The sequence below is a fragment of the Vipera ursinii genome, assembly GCF_947247035.1.
Source record: "Vipera ursinii genome assembly, chromosome: 2".
Classification (NCBI taxonomy): Eukaryota; Metazoa; Chordata; class Lepidosauria; order Squamata; family Viperidae; genus Vipera; species Vipera ursinii.
This window is the reverse complement of record NC_139513.1, coordinates 146,969,903-146,996,540: the sequence shown is the minus strand read 5'-3', so window position 1 is coordinate 146,996,540 and position 26,638 is coordinate 146,969,903. Positions and strand designations below refer to the sequence as shown.

The 26,638-nt window shown below is 43.3% G+C and overlaps 1 protein-coding gene across 1 annotated transcript in view; it reads left to right on the top strand.

The window, feature by feature from the left end:
• Positions 1-1,442: 1,442 nt before the first annotated feature.
• Positions 1,443-26,638, top strand: part of LMBR1L (limb development membrane protein 1 like) — a 43,739-nt gene continuing 18,543 nt past the window's right edge. Inside the window, exons 1-3 of the mRNA XM_083353041.1 lie at positions 1,443-1,770; positions 17,996-18,080; positions 20,956-20,986. Of these exons, the coding sequence (XP_083209167.1) occupies positions 1,699-1,770; positions 17,996-18,080; positions 20,956-20,986 (188 nt within the window). The 5' untranslated portion in view covers positions 1,443-1,698. The remainder of the gene's footprint in view (positions 1,771-17,995; positions 18,081-20,955; positions 20,987-26,638) is intronic.

Sequence of the window (26,638 nt, the reverse complement as noted above, 5' to 3'; positions counted from 1 at the left end):
TAACATATTGGAGAATATCAAGTAGCAGACATCTGATATCATGAAACAAACATTCCATAGGCTGGACTATTGCATGAAGATATTTTTGCCAGATATGAAAATAGGATAGAATTGGAAGTTTAAAAGGGGAATCAAAGTAGAACACACTTATGCCATAACACAGTGTACGGTACACCTGCATTGATGGCAGTCCCAGAACTGACCCAATGAATCGGTGGTAAAGATATACACTAATGGTATTTGGGCTGATTAAAGAATTTGCACAATACACTCACCTTCTCAGTTTTCAACTTAAGCTGAGCTATTGACTGCCGGTTTCAAGGAAAGGAAATATAAGACAGTTATTTTTTTAAGCTTAGCATAACATTTCATGCATATAGAATATGCATAATCCTGGAAACAAAATAATTGTATTGTATTGTACTTATGTTGTAATTAAACACTAATAGTTATGAACACAGTGAGGTCTTTATTCCATTTTCACACACTGCCTTTGTTCCTATGTACTGTTAAGGTATGAAAGCTTGCTTAGTTTATGATTAAGTGTGAAGTTGACGAAAAACATCTGCAAACCATCCTTAAAATGCCAAATGAAGTTATTCAACACTATGCCTAAAAGAAACCAGTTAGCCAGTGTTAACCACTCATTGAGGAATTATTTGCCAGAAGATTGCTTAGCTCTCTGTTCTGTTCTGTCAAAAGATGAAGTTGTTGGGTATGTGTAAGCAAGAGAATTGGGGTCTTGATGAATAAAAAATAAAAAATTCTGCTTGCACCCACAAATCCTTGAATAAATCACCGATTGACATGCTCCAAGAAGGTAACAATGCAGATTTTCTACTCCACCACTGAATTTAAGGTATAAACCAGGGGTAGGCAACCTCGGCTCTTTTATGACTCATGGACTTCAACTCCCAGAATTCCTGAGTCAGCTGACTCAGGAATTCTGGGAGTTGAAGTCCATGAGTCATAAAAGAGCTGAGGTTGCCTACCCCTGGTATAAACTAAGGTCTAAAGCAGGGGTCTTCAAACTTGGCCCTTTTATGACTTGTGGACTTCAACTCCCAGAATTCCTCAACCAGGCACGCTGGCTGAGGAATTCTGGGATTTGAAGTGCTCAAGTCATAAAAGGGTCAAGTTTGAAGACCCCTGGTTTAAAGTTAACAAACCTTCCTTGAAATAACCGAAGCTTCTCAATTAATTAAAACCCTTCAGTACAAGGAAAGCGGGGCCAGCCACTAGAGGACGCTACTCCATCACCGACATCAATGGGCGGCAAAAAAAAAATGAACGCTCAGCTCAGCCTATGAACCGAGCTTTGGCTTCTAGAGACAACCAATGAAAAGCAGCAGGTAAGCCCTTATCTAGCCAATCGGCTCTTTTCCTCGGGAGGGGATGTGGGGAAGTTATAAGCTCTACCTTTTCCTTTCCATCGTCATTAATCTCATAGTGGGGGTTAGTTGAGTCAGGCGATACTTACTTCGGTGTCTTTAACGATGCAACACGGAGCTTCCTCCGTGGCGGGTGGACCTGAATTGTGACGCGGGTTGAGTGTTGCAACGTTCTAGAAGTTGTCCCTTAACGAGCAAGAAAGGAGGATTCGTGGTGGCGGCTACGCTGGGGTTCTGGGAGCCCTGTCTCCTGCTTCCCCCGGCCCCTCTGCCAGCCCTACAAACTTTCAGCCATGCTGTCCAAAGAATGAATTTGGGGGATCACGACCTGCTGTCTGCGCGGGAGCAGTTATTCCACGAGAGGGTCCGAGAGTGTATTGTGAGTACACTGGTTGTTAATGATAAGCCGAATTGGGTCCCCCCGCCCCATTGTTTTTTTTCATATGACTAGAATTTTAGCCTCTTTATCCCCAGTAAATAAGGGACTTGTAGTCCAATACCTTTGAAAAAGGGGAAGGATTTGTATTTTATTCCCGTTAATGAAGACAAAAAAAAATCGACTACGGGGGATGGTGGTTTTGTCAAGGCGAGTGGAAGCACTAAGGAAAAAAAGAGACCAGGAATTTAAAGCTGAAGAGCAGTGAATGCCATTAGCCCTCCTGTTTGGTAAAATTACATTCTTCTGTGCTCTTTTATCTAAGGTAATTGAAGAGGAATTAGAAGGAAGCAAGTTATAGCTGAGAACTAACTAGAATTGCTTGCTGCCAGGGACAAAAGCCAATCCGTATGTTTACAACCATACAATTTGGTGCCCTCCAGTTACAGTTATTTTGGACTGCAACACATTGACTATGTTTATGCATTAAATCATGGTTGCCCAAACCAAAAAGCCGTATAACTTTATTGTGTGAATCAGGTCATCGTGTTGCACCATTGTGTTTTTTGGCTAAGCTTGTAGTGTGAAGATTAACCTTGGCTTAATGTTTAGCATTAAGTTTCCTAAAGGTAAAGGCAAAGGTTCCCCCGCACATGCATGCTAGTCGTTTCCAACTCTAGGGGCCGGTGCTTATCTCCGTTTCAAAGCCGAAGAGCCAGCGCTTGTCCGAGGACGTCTCCGTGGTCATGTGGCCGGCATGACTAGACACCAAAGGCGCATTTTTACGTGCTTTCGAACTGCTAGGTTGGCAGAAGCTGGGACGAGTAACAGGTGCTCACTCTGCTACGCGGCACTCTGGATTTGACCCGCCAAACTGCCGACCTTCTGAGTTTCCTACTAGGTGCCAATTTGGGGAAAACTTTTTAAAATGTCCATTTCTATTCCGGCTTTCTTCAAGGATGTGACAATAAGTTCATTTGCTAATAATGAAAAGAGTAATTAAAAGAGATGATTCTGTAGCTCTTTTCAGCTCTATTGCACAAGCTTCTCTCTTTAAATTATATTTTCCATACTTCATATTGTTTTCAGTTGGAAGGAAGGTAGCCAGAACAAGTTTGGTCTAGTGGCAAAGATACCAGGTTAGAAACCAGGAGACCCTGAGTTCTAGTCTCACTTTAGGCATGAAAACTGGCTGGGAGATTTTGGGCCAGTCACACACACTCAGCCCAACTCGTCTCCCAGGGGTGGTTGTTATTGAGAAAATAGGAGGAGGAATTTGTGTTGGATAGGTTCGGTGCCTTGAGTTATTTGTAAAACTAATAAAAGTGGGAATACAAATGAATAAATATACCAAGGCAGACAAAAAAAAATCTTATGGACTGTCCAACTTTGCCAACCTCCAGTTGCCATGCCACCTGAACCCAGGTGGATTTCTTACCCAATAAATGTGGATGCAATGCATATTTATATATAGGTACAGGATATGATCAGATATATGTGAACTAATTAAAACTAATGATTAATATTGCCTACAAAGTAAAGACACTTCTTTCTGAAAAGCACTAGGTAACATCAGTGCTTATATGCGATTATATGTGCACCTGGGAATGAAATGTTCTAGAGAACTCTGGAATGTTCAATCAAGCCACACAGCTTTGGCCATTACAGGAAACGAGGTGGTTTGGCAGTTTTCAGAAACAAATTCTCTGGAATGGCTGTAGTATGGATGTAGTTTGGATTCCTGAATTAACAGGCTTGTTTCAGGATTGGACCATATCCAAAGTGCCGCAAAAGCAAATTAACATTTAGACAACTAGCAGAGCATTTCCAAAATGGCAGAATCAGCCTAGACCTGAGGTATAGGAGAGCAGGACACATTGCACATCTTCACCTCTCTCTTTCTGGTAGAATCTTTAAAAAAAGAAGAGAGGAAAATACGGTAAGATGGAGAGGGGTTAAAGGAAAGATTTTAAACCTTGTTTAGAATCTGGAAAAAAGTCAATTCAAGGGGGCAAGCAATCTCTCCATTCTTCCTACTCTTCAGTGGCAATTTGGCAAAATAATTTCTATCAGCAGTATGATAGCAATGAAGTATATGAAGTAACAAATATGTTAAGGTAATTAATAGTGGTTGGCCTCGGGTGCCTGGAGGCCTTAGAAGCTGAGGAAGAGTTTGAAGCTGGGACTTTTTGGTTTTAGATTTTTAAAAGTAAATACAACATTTTTCTATCATCCAAGCACATGAGACGCTTCAGTGAAACATACACAAGTCTAGTGAGGCTTTTGTCTTGGGGAACTCACTGTTCTGTTTTATATTTGCAAATGTGTTGGATGTGAAGAGCTTTACATGTTACTTTGAAGGTGCACCTGGCTCTTCATAAGCGATTTCAGTTTAATCCTGCTTGCTTCATAAATGTCATTAGAAATTAAGAAATTGTAATGCCCAGAGAGTTGAAATAAGTAGTTATGAAATTTTGAATGAAAAATTCAAATGTTTAAAATACCTGTCATCAGGTGGTTCTCAAAAGCAGAAAAGTTGTGGCTTACATGTATATTAATGTGACTTATTAAAGTGGTAGGACAGGAAGGCCTGGAGGAACGTTGTCCATAGGGTCGCGATGGGTCGGACACGACTTCGCAGCTAACAACAACAACATTAAAGTGGTAAATTGCTTCATTCCAAGCTATGTTGATAACATGGCATAGGGTTTTCTAGAGAAAACAGCATTTTAATCTTTGTGCCTGGTAAAGCTGAATTTCTGGGCCACTGACTGGGGATTGTTGTTATTCTGTTAAAATGATGACAAGTTGAACAAAGGCAAGTTTTTTCTTGCCTGTCTTTCTTGATTGTATACTTCCTCCTCTACTACCCACTTAACTTCCTACCTACAAAGTACATTATGGTTTCATACACCATCCTATGTTTAACTTCCATGAAAGATTGAGTGTAGAATTTTGACTTAGGGTGTTGTGAGAAGCCAGCCAATTGTGGTTTATTAGTTTAATGTCATTTCTTCTCTCCTGATCCAGTGTCATGTTTATGGACCAGAGCATTCACTAGTTCATGCAGAGAACTCTGTTTTGATATCAAATGCCCAAGCAGTTAAGTTATATTTCAGAGAGAGGTCCATTGCATCTTTATTTGTTTATCCTTTTCTGTTCAGAGCAACCATTCTCAAAGCTCACCATGATCTAAACCAACCCCAACCCCTGGTCCGTGGACCAGTACCGGGCCACGGCATGCTAGCAACCGGGCCACACAAACAAGCAATCTGTGGGATGCAGGCAGCACACAAAACCATGCATTCTCTTTTTTTTAATTGAAAAGTTTTACAGTACATTTTTAATACAAAACCCCTCCCCTCCCCCTCCCCTCTCCCCAAACCTCCCCAACTCTCCCCTCCCCGACTTCCCAGAGCTAAATACAGGGTGTAAAAATACAAACAAACATAATCTAAAATATGCAAACAACAATAAGATATTAAATTGTATTGCACTTTAACTCTTAATAAAATGACTACAAGCTAATTGTACATCATATAAATCCGTTACTTATACAAATGCTAAGTGAAACTTTTTAGTCCCATATTTATTCTGAATATAATCTATCCATCTCTTCCATGCATTCTCAAGTCCATGGAAAAACCTTTCTCCACGAAACCGGTCCCTGGTGCCCAAAAGGTTGGGAATCTCTGGTCTAAACAGGTTGTGAGAACTTTGGGAGGATGGGAAGGGGAAAATTAGCTTTTCCAGCGTGGTTTTGTGTGCCAAAGGTTAGTCCAGAGTTCCATCTCTGGAGTCAACACATTGGTAGGCCTTTGGAGTTGTGTTACGTCTAGGTGTCTGCTTAGCAGGCAATATATAGTACTTGGGAGTTATGCAAGACAAGCATTTAGTCCTCAGTGCCTAGTTGGTATGCATAATGAGTTTTCCGAGTATTATGTTAACCTTGGAGAAATATTAAATCACTGGCACATGTGACAAGGGAGCACTGAGAATTTAAGATCAGAAAGCCCCCACTTGATCAAGTTCCACCTGGTCCAGTATCTGTTTTTTCAAGATCAAGTACTGTAAATGATTCTGGAAATCACATATGATTCTGTGGTGTCTATTACTTCCCCTGTTGTTGCTTCACCCAGCAATGATACTCAGTACTACCATACCTCTTCTGATCCTGGAACTCTTTACTATCCTGAATAATGAAGTTCATAGAATAATTTTCCATGCATACCTGGTTTCTGAAAATCACGTTCTTTGGTAGCCAATATTTGGGTTATAATACTAATAAAGTTGGAAGGGACCTTAGAAGTCATCTAGTCCAACCCCCTGCTCAGGCAGGAAACCCTATATCATTTCAGACAAATGGCTGTCCAATCTCTTCTTAAAAATCTCCAGTTTTGGAGCATCCACCGCTTCTGGAGGCAGGTTGTTCCACTGGTTAATTGTTCTAACTGTCAGGAAGTTTCTCCTTAGTTCTAGGTTGCTTCTGCTTGACTAGTTTCCATCCGTTGCTTCTTGTCCTGCCTTCGGGCGCTTTGGAGAATAGCTTGACTCCCTCTTCTTTGTGGCAGCCCCTGAGATTATTGGAACACTGTTATCATGTCACCCCTCGTCCTTTTCTTCATTAAACTAAAGGTAAAGGTAAAGGTTCCCCCGCACATGTGTGCTAGTCATTTCCAACTCTAGGGGCCGGTGCTCATCTCCGTTTCAAAGCCGAAGAGCCAGCGCTTGTCTGAGGACGTCTCCGTGGTCATGTGGCCGGCATGACTAGACGCCAAAGGCGCACGGAACGCTGTTACCTTCCCACCGTAGTGGTCCCTATTTTTCTACTTGCATTTTTACGTGCTTTCGAACTGCTAGGTTGGCAGAAGCTGGGACGAGTAACAGGCGCTCACTGTTACGCGGCACTCGGGATACTCAATTCCAGCAATTGTTCCTTATATGTATTAACTTGTGGAAGTTAATTCCATCGATATTGCATTATATAACGGCATACTTTTGAATTGCCAACTGACTTCACTGGCCCTGAAATCACTTGTTTTGAAAAGAAAAAAAAAAGGAAAATTTTAGAAATAATCTATCATGTATCCTTTTATTGGCTGGGTTGATGCACTATGCTAATTTATGATTTCTTTCTTTAGCTTGTTTTAAAAGCCACAACTGGATAGCCATAGTTAGTTTGAAAAGGCACATTAAGCCATAGATTAAGATTTATAAACTGAAGGGACTGAACTTAGACACTCTACTAAGACCAAAAACCATATAACCCACATACAGAAATGGCTTATTTGGATGTGTGCATCTTGCCTTCTTTGTCATGTAAACTAAAGAAATCTGCAGAGATGTATGCTTTTTGCAATGGGGGAAATATCCCGATTTGTAGATGATTTTGGTGAAATTGAGCATCTAGAACTGAATGGCTAACAACTTTTCTACTTGCAAGATCTATCGTCTGGCTATTACTAATAAGAACTTCTTACTGCTATGAATGATCCTGCGCTCTCTCTCTCTCTCCCTCCCCCTCTACTGTTCTTTTCAGAGGCTGTTCTGTGGCAGATTGCATCTTTTACCAAAATAATTAAAATAATCTACAGCAGAGGAATTGCAGACCACCACATAGCTCATAACAAAAAATGTTTAATATTTTATATATAATATTAAATTTAATTCTTTAAAACAGACATTAACGGGCAATAGAGAATTTTTTTTAAGCTAGCATTGCCAGGAACCTGACAGATTAACTTGTTACAAGCATTTGAATGTCAAATATATTCTGATTTGTCAACTTTATGTTCCGGTTTTTTTATTCTCCCTCTTTGCTGAGAAATCACACAGACTGATAGATATACCATTAGTTGAGATTCACACATGGTTGATGTATATACTATTTTATTCCTGCTGATTATTACAAAGTATTGTTCAACCATGGTAACCCTGCAGTCTGCTGAGTAAGGGTTCTTATTATATCAGATTTTGTACTAAAGTTCATTGTGACAGTTATGTTGATTGAGTGATTCATTCATTCATTTCAAAGAAAGTGTGGTAGCTGAATTGCAAAAATACATCCCCCTGATTTGACTTCGGGCCAGTCACTCTTTCTCAGCCCAACCCTCCTTGCAGGGTTGTTGTGGAGAAAATAGGATGAGGGAGAAGCATTATGTATCTTCACCGTCTCTGAGCTTTTTTTTCTTAATCCCATTTATATCCCGCCCTTCTCCGAAGACTCAGGGTGGCTTACAGTCTAAGCACAAATCAATGTGCTTAACAATAGCCTTGATTCTATGTATATGCCTGCTTATTAGGGCTTTCACACACACACCCAAGCGGCATTATTACAAAGTCAGCTTATTGCCCCCAACAATCTGGGTCCTCATTTTACCTACCTTGGAAGGATGGAAGTCTGAGTCAACCTTGAGCCTGGTGGGACTCGAACCTGCACTAATTGCAGGCAGCTGGTGTTACTTAAGGAGGCATTAGCCCACTGCTCCACCAAAGCTATTTATAAAAATAAAGATGAGATAAACGTCTGATAAATGTAAGTAAACAAATAAAAGGCTGTTGGTGCTCCCATGGAATAATCCCATGGAGTTTGTATGCCAGAATAATTTTGGATACAGCCAACTTGGTAAGGACCAGATAGAGGTTGTGTATATGAACAAACTCTGAGCTGCTTATAGTGGACGCCTTTGAAAGGAGCAGAAACATGTAGAAAAAACTTATTGCCAATTAAATGCACTTGCCAACAAGTGCTTTGAAAGCCAAAATCTTATCTTTGAAAAGAAGGGAAGAACTTCCTTATCATCTCTTCCATGCCGGGGAGGATTCCATGATGCTTGTTTACTGTCAGGTTATATTTTTCCATCCTTCCATGTTTTAATTTTCAGTTAATTAGAAGTGCCGTTCTAGGAGGCTTTATTCAGCTGGGCCTTGTTTGGCCTAGATTTCAGGGCAACAGGCCTACTTTCTCATGCCAGCTTGTTCTAATTTCATAGCACAAAAGAATGAGGCCAAGATCGATCCTAACAGATATGCATGAAGAAACCTCATCTAAAGAATGAAGGTAGCATGCTGTAAATGTATTTACAAATCAGAATTGGTGGTGCAGAAACCAATTTCAAACTGATGCAACTGCTGCAGAATTGGGGGAATATTCATGCCATCCAGAAATGAGATAAAACACTTGAAGCTTTAAGAGTATAGCTGCCTTTTTTTTTCAGATCCAAGCTCACAGACACCACAGTGAAATCCAGTCCAATCTTTGATTTGCTTACACCTAATGGACAGAATCTTGCCAGACCAAAGCTATAACCTTACTTACTAGACATATCCTGAGATTCTATGGCAGGGGTCTTCAGACCTGGCCCTTTTATGACTTGTAGACTTGCAACTCCCAGAATTCTTCAGCCAGTGTGCCTGGCTGAGGAATTCTGGGAGTTGAAGTCCACAAGTCATAAAAGGCCCAAGTTTGAAGACCGCTGTTCTATGGTGTGGCTACTCTGAACCTCTTCCTTCTTCCGCCATCCAATTTGGGATTGCACAATCTCTTAAATTAGGCTTTTGCCTCCACCCTGGGACGCCTTGGTGCTCATGCCTGGATTCCCCCCCCCCTTTTCCAGGTGCACATTCCATCACAGTTAGGTATCAAAGGTACTTTGCTTCCATTATTTTTGCAAAACTCAGTCCTTTCATGTGAGCCTTGAAGAAGCTTGTCTTGCAAGTGAGCTGCATCCACAGCATTCGAATCCATTGAAAATGCTTTTGTCTATGGAAAACTTGGCTCCTGATCCTGGAAAAATAATGCACTCTGATGCAGAGTGTTTTTCTCAACCTTCACGGTGCCTCCCTCTCCCCCTCTTTCACGTGTGTGTTCTTTCTCTGGGCAAATAATCCTATATTCTCTTCTGAGCAAATACCGCTAAAAGGTCCTAGTTCCATTTAGAACTGGGGTTCACTCAAGGGAGCAGTGAGACAAAACCGTTGCAGGACTCTGTTTTCTCCCAGCTGAAACCGTGAGGCTGTTGTTATCTGCTTCCTCCCCGATCCAAATTGGCCCAATTCCCAGAAGAAACTCCTTACCTCAGCAGAGACAACGTGGAGCACTAACTCTGGACTTTCCGTGTCTGACTCTTTGCTTCTGCTTGCGTAAGATTTGTACCTGCTATAATAACCTCTGGAATTTTTTTGCAAGGCGAACTGGAAATCAGATAGCAGGGTTGCTAGGCATGCTTGGCACAAGGATTAGGCTTCTGCTCCTACAGGATTCTAGTAGAGTCAGTTTCGGAAGAGGCTGGCATTGCCCTCTTCTCCTGAGCTCTGTGTTATCATAGGCTTCAGATAATGCTCCCTCCTTTGAAAGAAGTTGGTTTAGCAACCTGAAGTGGTATAGATTAGAGCAGGGCACTTGCCCTGTCTGTGTGTCACAGACTGCGTAAGTTTTGTTTGATTCATCATTCCATTCTGAATACATTCAGTTTTACGCACGTTTAATATGCCTTTCTGCACATAATCCAACCTTCAAATGTTTACCAAAATATCACAAAAAATGCACCACCTGTGCATAAGTCTACCTGCATTCAAGTGTCGTCTTATCCATAAATGGGCTTATATTCAAGTGTATATGTGAATATGGATACTTTGAAAAAAGAATCCTCATACATTCTTATGGATTAGCCCATCCTCACGTAAACCAAGCCTGATTTTTTGGAAGCATTTTGGCACCTAAAATTCTTGGCTTATCCATGAGTATATACAGTATATTATGTAAATGCAAACAGTATACAAAGCCACAAATCATAGCTTATAAATGACAAATTTTACCTTGGACATAGGTTCAATAAAAGAATCATAAATAAGCTCTCTGCATTTTTGTAAATATATTTGTATCATCAGTGATGTAAAATCAGACAGTTTGGTCCTGGCTCACAGTTGTCTTCCTGTGGAACACAGAAAGGACTATAAGCCAAAAATGCTGCCTCCAGCTTGCCAGGAGAGATGTATACTCGTGAGTTACCTCGATTGTGGAATTTAAAATTTTTTCCTGGTACACAAAGTAAAATAAAATAAATGATTAGCACACCCTCCATAATTTAGAACAGAGTTTCCCAACCTTTCTGGCTTTGTGGACCAGCAGGGGCAGGGTGAGAGGGGAAAGGGGATGGTCCCGTGCGAGCATCTGGTAAGCGCGTACACACTCATCCATTTGTGCAAGTGGCAGGTATGCATGCCCACCGCTCATGTAAATGCAGCACGCGCACACGCCTGTTCACAGAAGTGGGGGTGCACACACGCTTGCCACTACTTCCATGCATAGAGGCGCGCGCGCGCACACACACACACACACACACACACACACACAAAATGGTTGCTAGGGAAATCATACAAAGGAAGCATTGAGTTTTTTCTGGACATGTTGTTCTGTAGTTGTGAAAATGAAATCCTGCAATTACTGTAGGCCTTTTACCAAGTGGGTATCCATGTTGGTGTGTTGATACAGTGGCTGTCTGGTTAGCAGTTCAACCAATATGTGCAGAAAGAGACACATCCAGGCACTGAACTTTAAAATTTATTGGCAAGAATAGAGTGGGTAACGATTGCTTTGAACCCAGGACCCATAAAATGGAGTGAAACAAGAGCTCCCGTCAATGTGAACATCACAGATCCAAGGTGATTCATTTTTTTAAAAAATCACCAGCAATATAGTGGAGCAGAATCAGAAGTAGCTCAGTTCCCTTAAGGGGATGACCGATAGTTCTCGACTTACGACCACAATTGAGCCCAACATTTCTGTTGCTAAGCAAAATGGTTGTTAAATGAATTTTGCTGCATTTTACAACCTTCCGTGCCACAGTTGTTAAGTGAATCACCACAGTTCTTAAGTTAGTAACTCGGTTGTTAAGTAAATATGGCTTCCCCATTCACTTTGCTTGTCAGAAGGTTATGAAAGGTGATCCCATGAGCCCGGGACACTGCAACCGTCGTAAATATGAGTCAGTTGCCAAGTGTCTAACTTTTGGTCACATGACCCCAGGGATGTGGCAACGGTCATAGGGGTGAAAAACTGTCATGAGTCACTTTTTCCAGTGCCATTGCAACTTCAAACAGTCACTAAGCGAATGGCTGTAAGCTGAGGACGACCTGTCCATTGTGATATTAAATGGGAGCCAGAGCTAGTTGAAGAAATTTTGAAAGGTGTAAATACTTAATGCTCCAACTGAAAATTATTTGATAAATTGTGACTAAGCAAACCATGGGGATCGTATAGCGTGTGAGCCAGGCTATGATTTAGGGATCCTAATGGTGATTACAAGGATTAGTGCAGTAATTAGAAATGCCTGGCACGGTCTCCAGCTTCTGGAGTCTTGTCTCTTCCAGGGTTTTTGAAGCCCTCCAGGTTACTTGATGAATGCTCTATGCCACTGATGGCGAACCTTTTAGAGACCAAGTGCCCAAGCTGCAACCGAAAACCCACTTATGTATCATCGGATGCTGGGTGGGCATGGCCCGTTGGGTGGGCGTGCCGATCAGCTGTTCGGCGGCTCGGAAGCCCCCACCTCGGGAGAAGAGGAGGGGGTGAGCCTCCAGGTAGGGGTAGAGCTCTCCGAGGCCGCCAGAACTTAGAGTTTTGGTGGCAGAAGGATTGAGCCCCCCCCCCCCCCGAAGCCTGGGCATGCTCCGGACTGCGAGGCGTCTCTGCTCCGGGTTTTTTGGAGCAGAACAGGGCGTTCGCAACCATCCCTGCTAGCAAGGAAGAGCTTTTGAGAACAAGGACGCAGGCAGAGCGATGCAGGAGATTTTGGTGAAGATGATGTTTTGATCTTTAACTCAATGGACTTTGCTGAATCTGCAAGTGAAAGTGCGTAGTTAACAATAGAGGGTGAAAATGGCGGCTATATCTTCTAAAGTTCCTGCCCTGAGGCAGCAGTCTTCGGTGAAAACTTCATTGTCCTCTGCATCTGAATCTGTATCAGCTTTTACAGTAAAAGATTTGCAGAGTTTGCTGCAAGAGACTATGGAAAAGCAAATGCAACAATTTGTTGAGATAATGGAGAAAAAGTTGGAGGAGAAGTTTACAGAGAAATTAGCAGAAATGAGAGCAGACATCACATCTGTAATGTCAAATATGGCTAAAAGCATTGAGATTTTGGATGAAAGAGTGGAAGATCTTGTTCAAAATGATATTAGAATGGAAGCCAAAATGACAGAAACTGAAAATGTGATAGAGAAAATGGATTATGATTTGATTTTGACACAGTATTCTCAGATGGAGTTTGCTTTGAGAATCAGAGGCCTAAAAGAAAATCCTAAGGAAAATTTGACGAAAATGGTTTCTGAGGTTTTGGAAGGGGTGTTGGAGCGACTAGCAGATGAAATAATGGAAGATATAGATAAAATCTTCCGTGTTAATTCGTGGATCGCAAGACAAAGGAAATTACCCAGAGATGTGGTGGTTTATTTTACAAAGAGAAAGATTAGAAATGAAGTTATCCAGGCCTCCTATAATATTGATTTTGTAATGGATGAGCAAAAAGTTTTGATTTTAAAAGAGATTCCTGCAAGAATTTTAAGAAAAAGGAAGGAATTTGCTTTTTTGACAAAAGAATTGAGACGACGTGATATTAAGTTTAGATGGCAAATACCAGAGGGTATGGTGGTGACTTATGAAGGTACGAGGCATTGTTTTACCACGGTGATTCAGGCACGTGACTTTTACAGTAATGTTTTAAAAGCAGTCCCCATACCGTCTTTGGAGTCTACAAAGAAAAAAGGTGACAGAGAGCCTCAACGTTCCAGAGAGAATCCACAAGATGTTGAAGGGTTAACGCAGACAGATGTGAAAGCTACAGGAGTGGGTCAAATTTCATCACCACGGGAGAAGGCCAGAAATTGGAAGAGGTGTGCTGCTTCTGGAAGATGAAGCAAACCTGAGGATTTAGTTGCATAATTGCAAGAGATAATAATGTAATAAGGATGCTAGAAGGATTAAGTATTTGGGGATTCATTTTTCACCCTTATAAAATAATTATATAATATTTTGTGTTGCTTTAGTTTTAAGATGATTATGAAAATTTAATTGGGAAGATTTGTAGTAGTGTTTATTGATATTCTGTAGGTTATGCTTTGTTATTTGGATGGAAAGTTTTAAGCCTGGAAGGTAATGTATGGTATTTTAAGTTGTATAATACATTAGGAGAAGGAAAGGTTGTATAAACTTGGTTTTAGTATGTTAAAGTTTAGTTGGATAGAAGAATAGTTTTATAAAACTGATATAAATTGTTTTATGTGTGATTGAAATTAATTTGTAATACTTTTATGGGCAATATTGGAGTAGGTAATAGAATATAAGAATATAAGAATGATGTGATTATATAAAAAATTTTTAAGTTTGGAAGTAATCTATGGTATTTTAATTTGTATAATATATCAGGATAATATGAATTTAAAGCTTAGTTGGGAAGAAGAACAGCTTTAGACAATTGATATAAATTGTTTTATTTGTGATTGTTTTTATTGGGTAGATTGAAAAGTATTATCTTGTTTTTGAATAATTATTGATATGATGTATATATATATATATATGTTTGGAGTTTATCTATATGAGTTAAAGTTCGATAGTCTATATAGTTCAGGATTGTTTGCGTAAGATAGATTATGATTGTTTGTATTTTTATACCCTGTATTCTGCTCTGGGAAGTGGGGAGGGGAGGGGACAGGGAGGGTGGGGTTGGGGAGGGTGGGAGGGAAGGGGGCGGGGGGGGGTTTCTTTTTCTTTTTTTTGTTGTTTGTTAAAGCTAAAATGTATTCTAAAACTTTTTAATAAAAAAAAGAAGGCCTAGGACTGGGATGACGGCGCGCATGCCCACAGGGAGGGCTCTGCGTGGCACCTGTGGCACGCGTGCCGTAGGTTCGCCACCACGGCTCTATGCAGCATTCAGCTTCCTATCTCAATAAAGCTTGGAGGGCAGGAACCATCTGTGTTTACATTAGAGTAGCCCATAAGGGAAGCCTTTTGCTTTGTTAAGAAAGGCTGCTGGCTCCTTGGCTAGGGGTACTTTAATCTGTGGTAATGAAGAAATGAAATGAAGAGCTGTCCGGATTGATTCGTTTGGAACCCAGGATGCTCCTTTTGTGTTTGAAGGTTAATTTGGGGGCATCATAGAGGAGGTGGAGAAAAAAACCACTTCTTCCTGCTTGACTGCATAGCACTCTGCTAGGTCATCTCTCAGGCAGCAACGCCAAAGCACATCATACTACAGGATGCCAGCTGGCTCAGAGTAATTTTGTTTTGCTCTTCTGCTTCCCTTTTGGATGAGAAGAGACTGTACACTACAAGCTGTTTGTTCCTCTTTCCACACAGAAGAAAGATGGGAATGGGATTGATATAAAATTGAAGTCATGGCTTCCTGCTTTCAAAAAAGAATAAATAAAAAATGCTTGGCTGTATCTTCCTTATTTTCTCCCAGGCTTTGTTCTTCCCCTGCTTTCAAACTTGTGCATTTCTGTAATTTCGTTTTATTAAGAGTTTTGAAAAAAAAAGTTTTTTTTAAAATAAGAACTAATATAAAGTAAAGGAAAAAAGGGCAAAAATAAAATGAAAAGAAATAGAAGCAGCTTCCCATTTTTTTGCAGCAAATATAACTACAATGGGGTCCTTGGTGCTGTCTCAGCTTGATTGTTTGTTTACAGACCTTTCATTACCCAAACTAGGTAAGAGTATCATCATCATCAACAACAACAACAAAAAACACATGATGATGTTACCTAGTTTGGGCAATGAAACATCTTCAACAAACAATCAAGCTCAGAGACCACCAAGGATCTCACAGTTCAATCCTGATCTACAAATATTCTCTTATAAATATAACTACAATTACAAAATTACCTCTTACTCTGTGGTTACAAAAACAAAAGCTTTTTTTTTGTTTTTTTCTAATCATCAAAGCTATAAAACTCCAGTTCATTTTTTTCTGTTTCATGCGAAATGTCTTTAGGGGGTTTCTGGTGAGCAATAAACTTAGATATTGTCTTTTTCCTAATCAAGGAAATTAGTTTGGCTTTCTCTGTAAGCTTCATCATTTTCACTAGACTTCTGTATTTCTAAACACTGGAACCTTGTTCCTGTTGTAAAGCTGAGATACCACGTATATGTGGTCATTTTTCTTACGGCTGAAATTCCCCGAAGGGGGTCTCAACTGTGCTTATTACTCTGCTCCTGGGAGGAGTAGGAGTTGTCCAGATGCAAGCCAGAGTGTTTAGTTTTGCTAACAAATGCTATTTCCTTTACTAAGTAGTTGCAAAAAGTTAAGCAAGCTGGCAGAATTTGAAGGGATTCAAAAAGAATTGGTTACTTTTTGGTAGCAATCTCTTTTTTATATATAACTTCAATTCTTTGATATGGTTAATTGGGAATATTCTAGAATAGATTCTGTGAGAATCTAGCTCTGTTGGCTACTATGGTGGAGGGATTTTGGAAATCCATCGTATTTGGATACCACCACATTGAAAAAAGGATAGTGTGCAACCTTGGTCATGTTTTAAAATAGCTCCCTAGTGCAAGCAAGGTGGGCTAGGAGGCTGCAGCATTTAATTGTCTTACAGACGGTTGCTTTCTTTCTTGAAGAACAAGATTTTGGAACCTAAGAATGCAAAAAGATGAGTCTTTAAATTAAACCTGGTATGTTTCAGGAGCACCACCTGAATATCCTTGGGCAGCCCAGTAAACTTGTAACTAGTAGTTGTTGGGGCTGGAGAGCAACTTAATGCTCATTCCACACAAAAAAATAACAGGATTATTTTGAAATGTTTATTTGCCTAGAACTCTGACCATTTGATTTTTTCAGATTTAGGCCTGTCTTGTTTACATAGCTCCACTGATGGGATCTTCTTTTCATGTATTAGTTTTGTTGTTTTAACTTCTGTTAAATCCTGTTCTCAGAAATGTATGGGCTATATTGGGAGGGTACATTTTCCATTTTCTGTGAAGTTACTAGACGAGGCAAATGTGGCTTCAACTGGAAGAAAGTCTGAACAGATGCAAACCATCATCGTTTTACTCTCAAATCTTTTAATCTTTTAAAGATGCATTTGTTAAAAAAAATTACTTTCTTCCCATTGTTATAATATTCCAAATATTAAGGATGAGCTGGCAATGGAATAGCTAAGATGTCGAATAAAGATATAGCAGTCAGGCTAGAGCAGGGGTTGGCAATCTTGGCTCTTTTATGAGTTGTGGACTTCAATTCCTGAGCCAGCCATGCTGAGGGGAAAGGGAGAGGTTTCCAAGCTGAGCCATGCTGGCTCAGGAATTCTGGGAGTTGAAGTCCACGAGTCATAAAAGAGTCAAGGTTGCCTACCCCTGGGCTAAAAGAAAGGATGAAACTTGCTGATCCACTTTTCCTCCCATTTCACTTTTCCATCCACTCTTTCTTTCAATTGTAAGCTAGACTTGGGGGGATGGGATGACTTCTAAGCCTTCTTTAGAAACTGATGTTTTCAACACTTTCCTGAAACGGTTTCTCTTTTGTAATTCTCTTGTCAGCCACGTTGCTGCTCTAGGTATCTTTCCCTCAACCGTAAATGTGGTTTCCTGGGTTTTCCAATGTTGGCGCTCTTCAAACATGTGGCATTATTGCTGCAATCTCTTACCACCACCTTTGCTTTATGTACGTTTGAACCCAGTCTAAATCTTGTATGTAAGCATGTAGGCTGCATTTGCAAGAAAAGGCCGATAGTTTCCTGCTTTAATATTTCCTTGTTTTGTTTTGTTCTCTCCAGCTCTTAAATCACTGCCCCTTCCCAGCTATTGTTAAAAAGAATGTTAGGGAACCCAAATAAAATTAGAGGAAGAAATGTGGCTTATCTCAAACCTCCTGGCTGCTTGTTGTCTGAAGAAATTTCATAAAGAGATGTTGATAAAGGAAAACATTGAACACCGTGATGGGAATAGAACCGATTTGCTCAGTAACTACTGGTAAGATAGAGAAGATGATGACCCTACAGCAGGGGTGTCAAACTCGCAACGTCATGTGATGTGTTGCGGCGTATCGCGACTTTTTCCCCCATTGCCGGCAATGGGGTGGGCGCGGTTTTGGCGTGACGCTTCCGGCCCCTTGGGCCGGCAGTTTGACACCCCTGCCCTACAGTATCCCAAATTGTGTTCCATTTGCTCTGGATGAAGTGAGGATGACTTGTAACCAGCATCTCTAACCAGTTTTTCCTTCTCCTCCCACAGATCTGCACCCTTCTTTTTGGCAGTCTCTACATCCTGTGCTACTTCATCTTAACCTACTTCAAAAGGCACACAGATTTCACTACAGGTAACTGGCTAGACGGGCAAATCAGGGTCATTTCTCCCTTACCTGAATGGGCAACTTTCAGTGCCAAGAATTCTCAGCAAGGGCCAGACCTGCTGGGAGCTGAAAGCCATCCGTCCAGAAGATATCTAGGTTTGGGAAAGCTGTTCTAGGTACATGGTTTCAGAAGGCAGATTTATTTATTTGCTAGATCCCCAATTTTGTTAGATGCCTTTTCTTCAGGAGTGTAAGTTTCCCCCCCCTCATTTTTCCCACGATCAACAAAACTTTGTTGTGGGCTGGGTTGAGGGAGAGGGACTGGCCCAAAATCACCCAGGGATTGAAGATAGACTGGAATCTGAGTCTTCCCTTTGTCATTCCAAGTCCTGAACCACTATACTACACCACCACTGAAGTTGTGGAAGCCATGTAGGGCATGGCTTTTTAGAGTTTAGGGGTAAATGGGACATAATCTTATGCAGAATTGACTTGGGAGGCCGGTGTGTGGTGTAGTTGGTTCACATAGTGTGGTGGGATGGATGGTTTGTTGTCACTGTGTGTTGGGGGGGAGAGAGCACGGGGGGGGGAGGCTCAGCTAATCTCAATGTACAGATGTTGTACTTTGACAATAAAGGTTTATTATTAAATGAAACTAGCAGTTTCCTTTGGTTTTACAGTAAGATTTCCAAAATATGCATCCTGCTCAATTATAACAAATCAGCTGAGTTCACATTGCACCAAATGCTCTTGTTTAATCCTGCTTTTGCTGAACCACCCATAATTTAAACTCACCAAGGTTTAAAAACTACAGTGGCTGAGTTCACATACAGTATTACATTATGTCAAAATCGGGCAAATCGCTTGATAGCTTAGCACACCGTGGGAATCCAGCCTTCTGGTATGCATGTGTTCAAAGTGAACATCTCTGCTGCAACAACATTTGCATTGGCAAAGGTTTGACCTTTTCAGGCAAAACTCTCTCCACCAGATGAATACCAGAAAGTCACTGGCTGGATTATTACTTCTACAATTCCCAGAAGGAAAACCAGTCCCAGGTCAGCACTGTCATAGCTGTAATTCTGAAAGATCCAGGAAGGCATCAGATTGAGGGAGATTGTACTGTCACAAAGTCTTGGATGCTTCTGTAACAGCCAAATTAATATTTACCTTCCAGCAAAGAACTTATTTGTTTGACCATTAACGATGATCTTCCATAACTTTTCTCAACTGCCTTTATGAGTCTCAGAGCATCTATCTCAAACTTGCGATTAAGCCAGCTGATTTTAGCAGGATTGGCAAATGTTCCTTTTCCAGCCACTTGGAGCCTGTAAATTGTTCACAAAGCAATGGGTGAGTGGACTCTCTCGGCTCCCTCTGGTTAGCTCCCTCAGGCTTCAACTAACTTCTACGCAGAATGCCTGCAAATGAAGCTTCTGGAGACAATACACCCTCTCTGGCCCAAATGGAAAGATTTCTTCCCCAGAGTTCTGCTTTGCAACAGCATTGAGGTCTCTGCACCCAGTCCCTGTAGAAGGGCTTTTTCATCTTTTAAATTAATGTTTGTTTATGCTGCTGCTAATTTAGTTGCCTTGGTAGCACTTGGCCTCTAGGGAATATAGTTCTTTTTCCAGCTTAGCAATTTTCCAATTGCTGGGCTTGTAGTTTGATGCTGACACTTACTGGGCAGAAGGAGTATGAGGAAATAGTGAGACGTGGCCACCTGTAAAATCCATTTGCAAAGACAACCTGGTTTTACTCCTGTACTGTAACATTACATTTCTCCTAGATAGATAACTACAGCATAAGTATTCCCACAAAATCTTGCTTCTGCTACTGTACCCTACACAGCTGGGTATCAGGTTCATAAGGACATTTTTATGTGTGCAATTCTAACCAGCCAGTCTGTGGTCCTCTGCCTGGAGAGAGGCACCATTCACCGCTCTTCCCTTAGAGAACTGTATACAGAACACAACTTCTGTATATTTTACTTTATATAATTCTTTATATTTCAAGGAAACCACCTTCTCTGAGGAGGGTTGAATGTATATGCAGATGGGGTGGGGGAGAGAACAGACTATATCCATCTCTTTGAAATAGTGAACAGAGAGTAACAAAAACTTCTCTATAAGGGTTTTTCCCCCCTAACCCAGGGGTAGGCAACCTTGGCTCTTTTATGACTCGTGGACTTCAACTCCCAGAATTCCCGAGCCAGCCATGCTGAGGGGAAAGAGAGGTTTCCAAGCTGAGCCATGCTGGCTTAGGAATTCTGGGAGTTGAAGTCCATGAGTCATAAAAGAGCCACGGTTGCCTACCCCTGCCCTAACCTAGCTGATTTGAACAGTAGATTCTGTCATCCCTGGTCAACCAGCCTGTTCAAATTGTTTGAACGAGCTGCATATTTTATAATTGATTATGGTGGACAAGAAGTAACTTCTGCTAATCCCGGGGAATTCCTCTTCTAGCCTACTTTCTTCTGTGTTCCCCCTGTATTTATATTACGTTTCACCCTTGCATAAAAAGTCATGGTTTTTGCAGTGAGCAGGGACACTTTGCCCCAAAGTGTCCTGAGGTGGGTTTAAAGATTGCCTTTGTTTCACTGGGATTCAAGCAGGTCTAATATAAAATGTCTTGTGACCAACATGGAACACTGCAAAAACTAAGTGCCATCCTTACGCTTCCTGTTAGGACTATCCCATGTATGCTGCAATTAAAAGTTTGTCACTGGATGACACAAATTCAGATCTCTACTCCCCCATGGTAGTGGGTGGTAATGACTAGTCTACTTCGCTAGACTGGAAAGACGAACCCCATAGACGTTATCTTGAGTTCTTTGGCAGAAAAGTAACTTTGAGCACTTAGTTTAGTAACAGTATAAATAACATTTTTTTCCTATTCTTAGTTGATGAAGATGCTGCAGTCAATCGGATTGCGTAAGTTCCCTCTTTTTTCCTCTTTAAGATATTCATGACTTGCCTTTCCCCTGCCTTCTCCCCACTTCTGTATTTTCCTTTTTATCATTTTACGGAGTATTTTTTTTTAAAAATTGAAACGTCCAATAAAAATGCAGCCAATCTAGATTTCCCTATCCCTCTTTTTGTGTAATTAGGGACACCATTCAAAGGTATTTTCAGAATGTGGCCCAGGTAAACAAGTAGGAGGAGGAATTTTTTATTGCTCTTAGATCCGGGCGTAGAGAATTTCTTATAGGCAGTCATGGAAATGAACAGCCCTTATTAAGGCTTTCAAGAATCCCTGTCCTCTTCAGACATTATTCTTCAGTTGTTTGATAGCAGGGCAGCGTATAAATTTAATAAATAAAAAAATTTAGAAAAGGCATGCTTTTGCATATCTTTATATAAAAATAAACCGTGCTTGCTTATTCAGATCCATATTTATAAGGCATTCACGTGGCATATTAAGCAAACCACATTATCTTACCTCCCCATTAGAGGTTACTTCACATCCAGAAAGTTAGGTTTCAGCTGCCCACCCGCCTTGAAAAGACTTTCACTTGGGATAAATTAAAATTTGAGAGCCTTATTTATGACTTCAGGCTTCCATTAACTGGAACCGCTCTGGATTTTGATAAGACTCAAGTTGAAAGAACTGGCCCAACGGAGGAGTGTGTGTGTGAGAGACCCTCATCAAAAATACGAGGTGAACACAGCTTCTCTCTCCTTGTCGTGCTCAAGTGTCTTACCCTTCTTATCCTTTGACTATGGACCAAAGAGAGAATGTCTGTTTTGGGAAGAAAGTCGTAAATATGAGGAGTAGTCGTCTATGGCTTCACTGTGCTGCAAGCAGTGTCAGATGGATGTGGATAAGTGCAATGTTCTGCAAACCATAATGACAGCTGTCACAGGCCGCATTTACGCGGCCGCACTGACAGCTGTCAAATCTGACACATGCGCTACACACGCGGCCGTTTGACAGCTGTCAAACGGCGCGCATGCGCACACAGCCGCAAGCTGTCAAAATCGCGGCTTCCCCACAACGGCAGCCGCAAGCTGTCAAAACTAACGCATGCGCACTCTCGTCTCAACTGTCAAACTCGCGGCAACCCCGGCGGCCGCCGCGAGCTGTCAAAATTGGCGCATGCGCAGTCGCGGCAACGAGCTGTCAAACGCCGGCCGCCCGCCAAAACCAGCTGACAGGATTCCCTGCCTAAACACCTACTAAGCGCTGTCGCTGGGGGTGAATTCTGCCCTACAGCTGTCTGATTGGCCCCCTATTCTTGGAGGGAAATTGCGCCCAGGTGATTTGCTGCCCCTATTTGACGGCCGCCTATATAAGCATGTTGTTCTCTGTTCCCGGTGTCCGGGCTGACTAATAAACCTGTTTTCAAGGAAGACGCGTCTCCCTTGTCCTTCCTGCCGATGATCTACCTGGCGACGAGGGTGGGATCCCGGTACTAGCTGAAGTCACGGGCCAGGAGTGTTGCTGTCCGGTCAACCGCTGAAGTCACTTGCTAAGTCACCGACCGGACAAGTCAACCTACCAGGCGCCCGAGTACCGCGGACCCAGAATGGCAGCCCTAGGACACATAAGGGAGTTCGACGTCCGGCACCCCGAAGGATGGGAGTCGCATTTGGGCCAGGTCGAGGGGTACCTCCTCGTGAATAAGATCACGGAGGACCGCCACAAGGCCGCCGCGCTCCTATGCCTGAGCGGGCCAGCGGTGTACGACATCGCCGTTGGCCTCTGCAGCCCGGACCCGGTCACCACCATTCCGTTTGCCGAGCTCACGGACCGCCTCAGCAAACACTTCGTGCCAAGGCGGTCCGAACTGTACTGGCGGCTCTCGTTTGCCCGTCGGAAGCAGCAGCCGGGGGAGACCACCACCGCGTTCATCGCGACCGTCAGGCACGCCGCCCGCAAATGCCATTTCCCCGACCTGGAGGACCGGATCCGCGATCAAGTCATCGCCGGTCTCCAGAACCCGCGCTTGCAGAGGAAACTTGTGGCAAAGCCCACAATGGACCTCGCAGAGCTCACGCTAGAAATAATGGCATACGAAGATAGCCACCGCGAAGAGGCCGAGTCCTTTGGCGAAAACCCGGGCAACTCTGTCCATCAGGCCAGAGAACTCGACCAGGGGCCGCCGGAGCCCGAATCCGGGGTCGACGCAATTCTCTCCCGCTTCAACCGGATGACCGCCGGCCGGGAAAGAAGCCGCAACCAAGACCGACAATCGGGCCCCAACTCGAAGAAGCCGCAGACCAACGCCAGGGCAAAGTGTGCCAGTTGCGGCGGAAGCCATGCCCGAGCCACCTGCAGGTTTAGGAACGCGAAGTGCCACGGCTGTGGCAAGACCGGCCACATCCGATCAGCATGTCGCAGCCTAAACCGGGAGACCCTCCACGACCTTGACGAGGTCCCCGCAGGTAGGACAGTCCCACCCCGCCCTCAACCAAGAGTTATAGGGTCCATATGTTCCTTAACAAAAACCCCCGCTAACAACATCCCCAGAGCCAAAGTTAGGACGTGGGTCAAAATACAGGGAATCCCCTGCGAAATGGAGGTCGACTCTGGATCCTCCGTGTCAATCCTGTCAGGAGACACCCTCCAAAAGATAGCCACCAAAACAAATCACCGCATCCCTATCCAGCCCTCCAGGGTCTTGCTGGCAGATTTTCAAGGGGCGCAAATAGATTTAAAGGGACAAGCCGTCCTAAAAGTAGATTTTAAAAAATTCTCTGGCCATTTAACAGCCCAAATAACCAAGCAACCAAGAACTAGTCTGATAGGGTTAGATTGGTTTGAGGCATTAGGCATTCGCCTCGAAGGAACTAACCGCATCCAAACCGACTCTTTAGATAATATCTGCAAAAAATTTGCGGATGTTTTCGACGGCTCACTGGGCAAATATAATGGCCCCCCCATCGACCTCAAGTTTAAACCAGAGGTCGGACCAATTAGAATAAAAGCCAGGAAAGTTCCTTTCGCCCTAAAACCGAAAATAGACAAGGAATTAGACCGGTTGCTCAAGCTAGGAGTCCTAGAACCAACAGACAGCGGAACTTGGGAAACCCCCATAGTGACACCTGTCAAACCCAATGGTGACGTCAGAATCTGCGCAGACTATAAGGCAACCCTCAACCGCGCACTTAACCCGCATGCGTACCCAGTTCCGTCAGTAAGAGACGTTCTAACAGAAATAGGGTCCGGCTCCATTTTCGCCAAACTAGATTTGGCACATGCCTTCCTGCAACTCCCAGTAACCAGGGAAACTGCAGAAGCCCAAACCATAGTGACGCACAGAGGGGCGTTCAAAGTAAACCGCCTCCAATTTGGCATCTCAGTGGCACCTGGAATATTCCAGGAAGTCATGGAGCGCACCCTCAAAGGCATCCCCGGAGTCTGCCCGTATTTCGATGACGTCCTCATCGCGGGCGATTCCACCCAGTCCCTAGCAACCAGGCTGCACGAAGTCCTCTCGAGATTCCGCGCAGCTGGCTTAAAATTAAAACGGGAGAAGTGCTCAATCGGAGTACCCTCCGCAGAATTCCTGGGGTACAAGATAGACAGCAAAGGCATTCATCCCACCAACGCAAAAATCCAGGCAATACAAGCTGCACCCCCCCCAAAAAATAAAACGGAGCTCCAGGCATTCCTAGGGCTCCTAAATTTCTACCATTCATTTCTACCTGCAAAAGCCACTATAGCAGAACCCCTGCATAGGCTTCTGGACAAGGGGGCCCCCTGGAAGTGGACCCCACTTCACAATGACAGTTTCAAACAACTGAAACAAATACTTTCCAGCGATACAACCATATCGCACTACAACGAGACCAAACCTCTATGCATCGCCTGCGATGCTTCACCTTATGGCATCGGGGCAGTTCTCAGCCATTCCCTTAACGATGGCACGCAAGCCCCAATCGCTTACTATTCAAGGACACTTTCAAAGGCCGAGCGCAATTACGCGCAAATAGATAAGGAAGCCCTGGCTATCGTAGCTGGAATTAAAAAATTCCACGATTACCTCTACGGCAGACCATTCACAATCTATACAGATCACAAACCCCTCCTAGGCATTTTCACATGGGACCGCCAGACCCCGCAAATTCTATCCCCGCGAATGCTTCGCTGGACGACCTTCCTCTCAGCTTACTCCTATCAGTTAAATTACAAGCCTGGAAAGGAAATGTCCCACGCAGACGGCCTTAGCAGGCTCCCACTGCCCCACATAGACCCCGACCCAGCCCCAGCCGGCCAGGTCCTGGCCATCCAAGAACTAACAGAATGCCCAGTAACAGCCAAGGACATTGCAACCGCCACAGCCAGAGACCCCACCCTCAGCAGGGTACTCTCATGGGTCACATCGGGTTGGCAATCAACCTGCCCCTCTCCCTCCATTCAACCCTATTTTGCAAAGAGACAAGAGCTTTCAACTCACTTAGGCTGCATTCTTTGGGGCTGCAGAGTAATAATCCCCTCTTGCCACAGAGCAAGAGTTCTCCAAACACTTCACGAGGGCCACCCTGGCATTTCAAAAATGAAGGCTCTGGCTCGCAGCTACATTTGGTGGCCTTCCTTAGACAGGGACATCGAGCAGCATGTAGCCGGCTGCTATCTCTGCCAGCAAACCAGACCCTCCCCTCCGCACGCACCAGTCCACAAATGGGAAACCACTTCCAACCCTTGGTCCCGTATCCACCTCGATTACGCAGGACCATTCCAGGGACAAACATTTTTAATTATTGTAGATAGTTACTCTAAATGGCTGGAGGTTCTCCCGGTTTCAAGCACCACCTCAGAGGCCACTATTCAAGCCTTAAGGGGAGTTTTTGCAACCCACGGTTTACCAGATGTCATAATCACTGACAACGGACCTCAATTTACCTCCCGTGATTTCCAGATCTTCACGAGGAGGAACTGTATTAGACACGCAACATCGGCTCCGTTCCACCCGTCCAGTAATGGCCTCGCAGAGGTCATGGTAAAAACCACCAAAGACTCTCTGCGCAGAATGATCGTCGGAAACTGGCACCGTCGACTCGCCCGCTTCCTCCTCGCCCACCACTCCACCCCTGTATCCACCACCGGTAAATCCCCAGCAGAACTGAGATGGGGTCGCCGACTTGTCACTCGACTTGACAGACTGCACCCAGACAGGCCAGCGGCCGAAAAACCCAACAAATTGCCACACAAAACATTCTCTAAGGGACAAAATGTATGGGCCCGAAATTATGGGGGAAGGGATAAATGGACCCAGGGGGTGGTTCTCGATCAAACCGGCCCCTTGTCATACACCATCAATGCTGGCTCGGGACTCACACTACGGAGACATGCCGACCAACTCCGGCCCAGGTCACCCCCAAACCCCCCCACACCAGAAACAGCGGCAGAAGATCCTGCACCCCCCAGCACCGTTCACCCAGAGAACGTTTCCGCTCCAGCCGACCTTCCTCCTGAGGAAGCCCCCGCAACAACGGAGAAACCGTCGCCTCGCAGATCCACGCGACCGAAAAGACCGCCAGCGTATTTACTGGACTTCGAATGGGCCGGGAACGCGCCAACAAGTTCTAACACTGTTAAAAGTTAAAGTTAATTTACCTTGTTCAGTTCAAGGGGGGGGG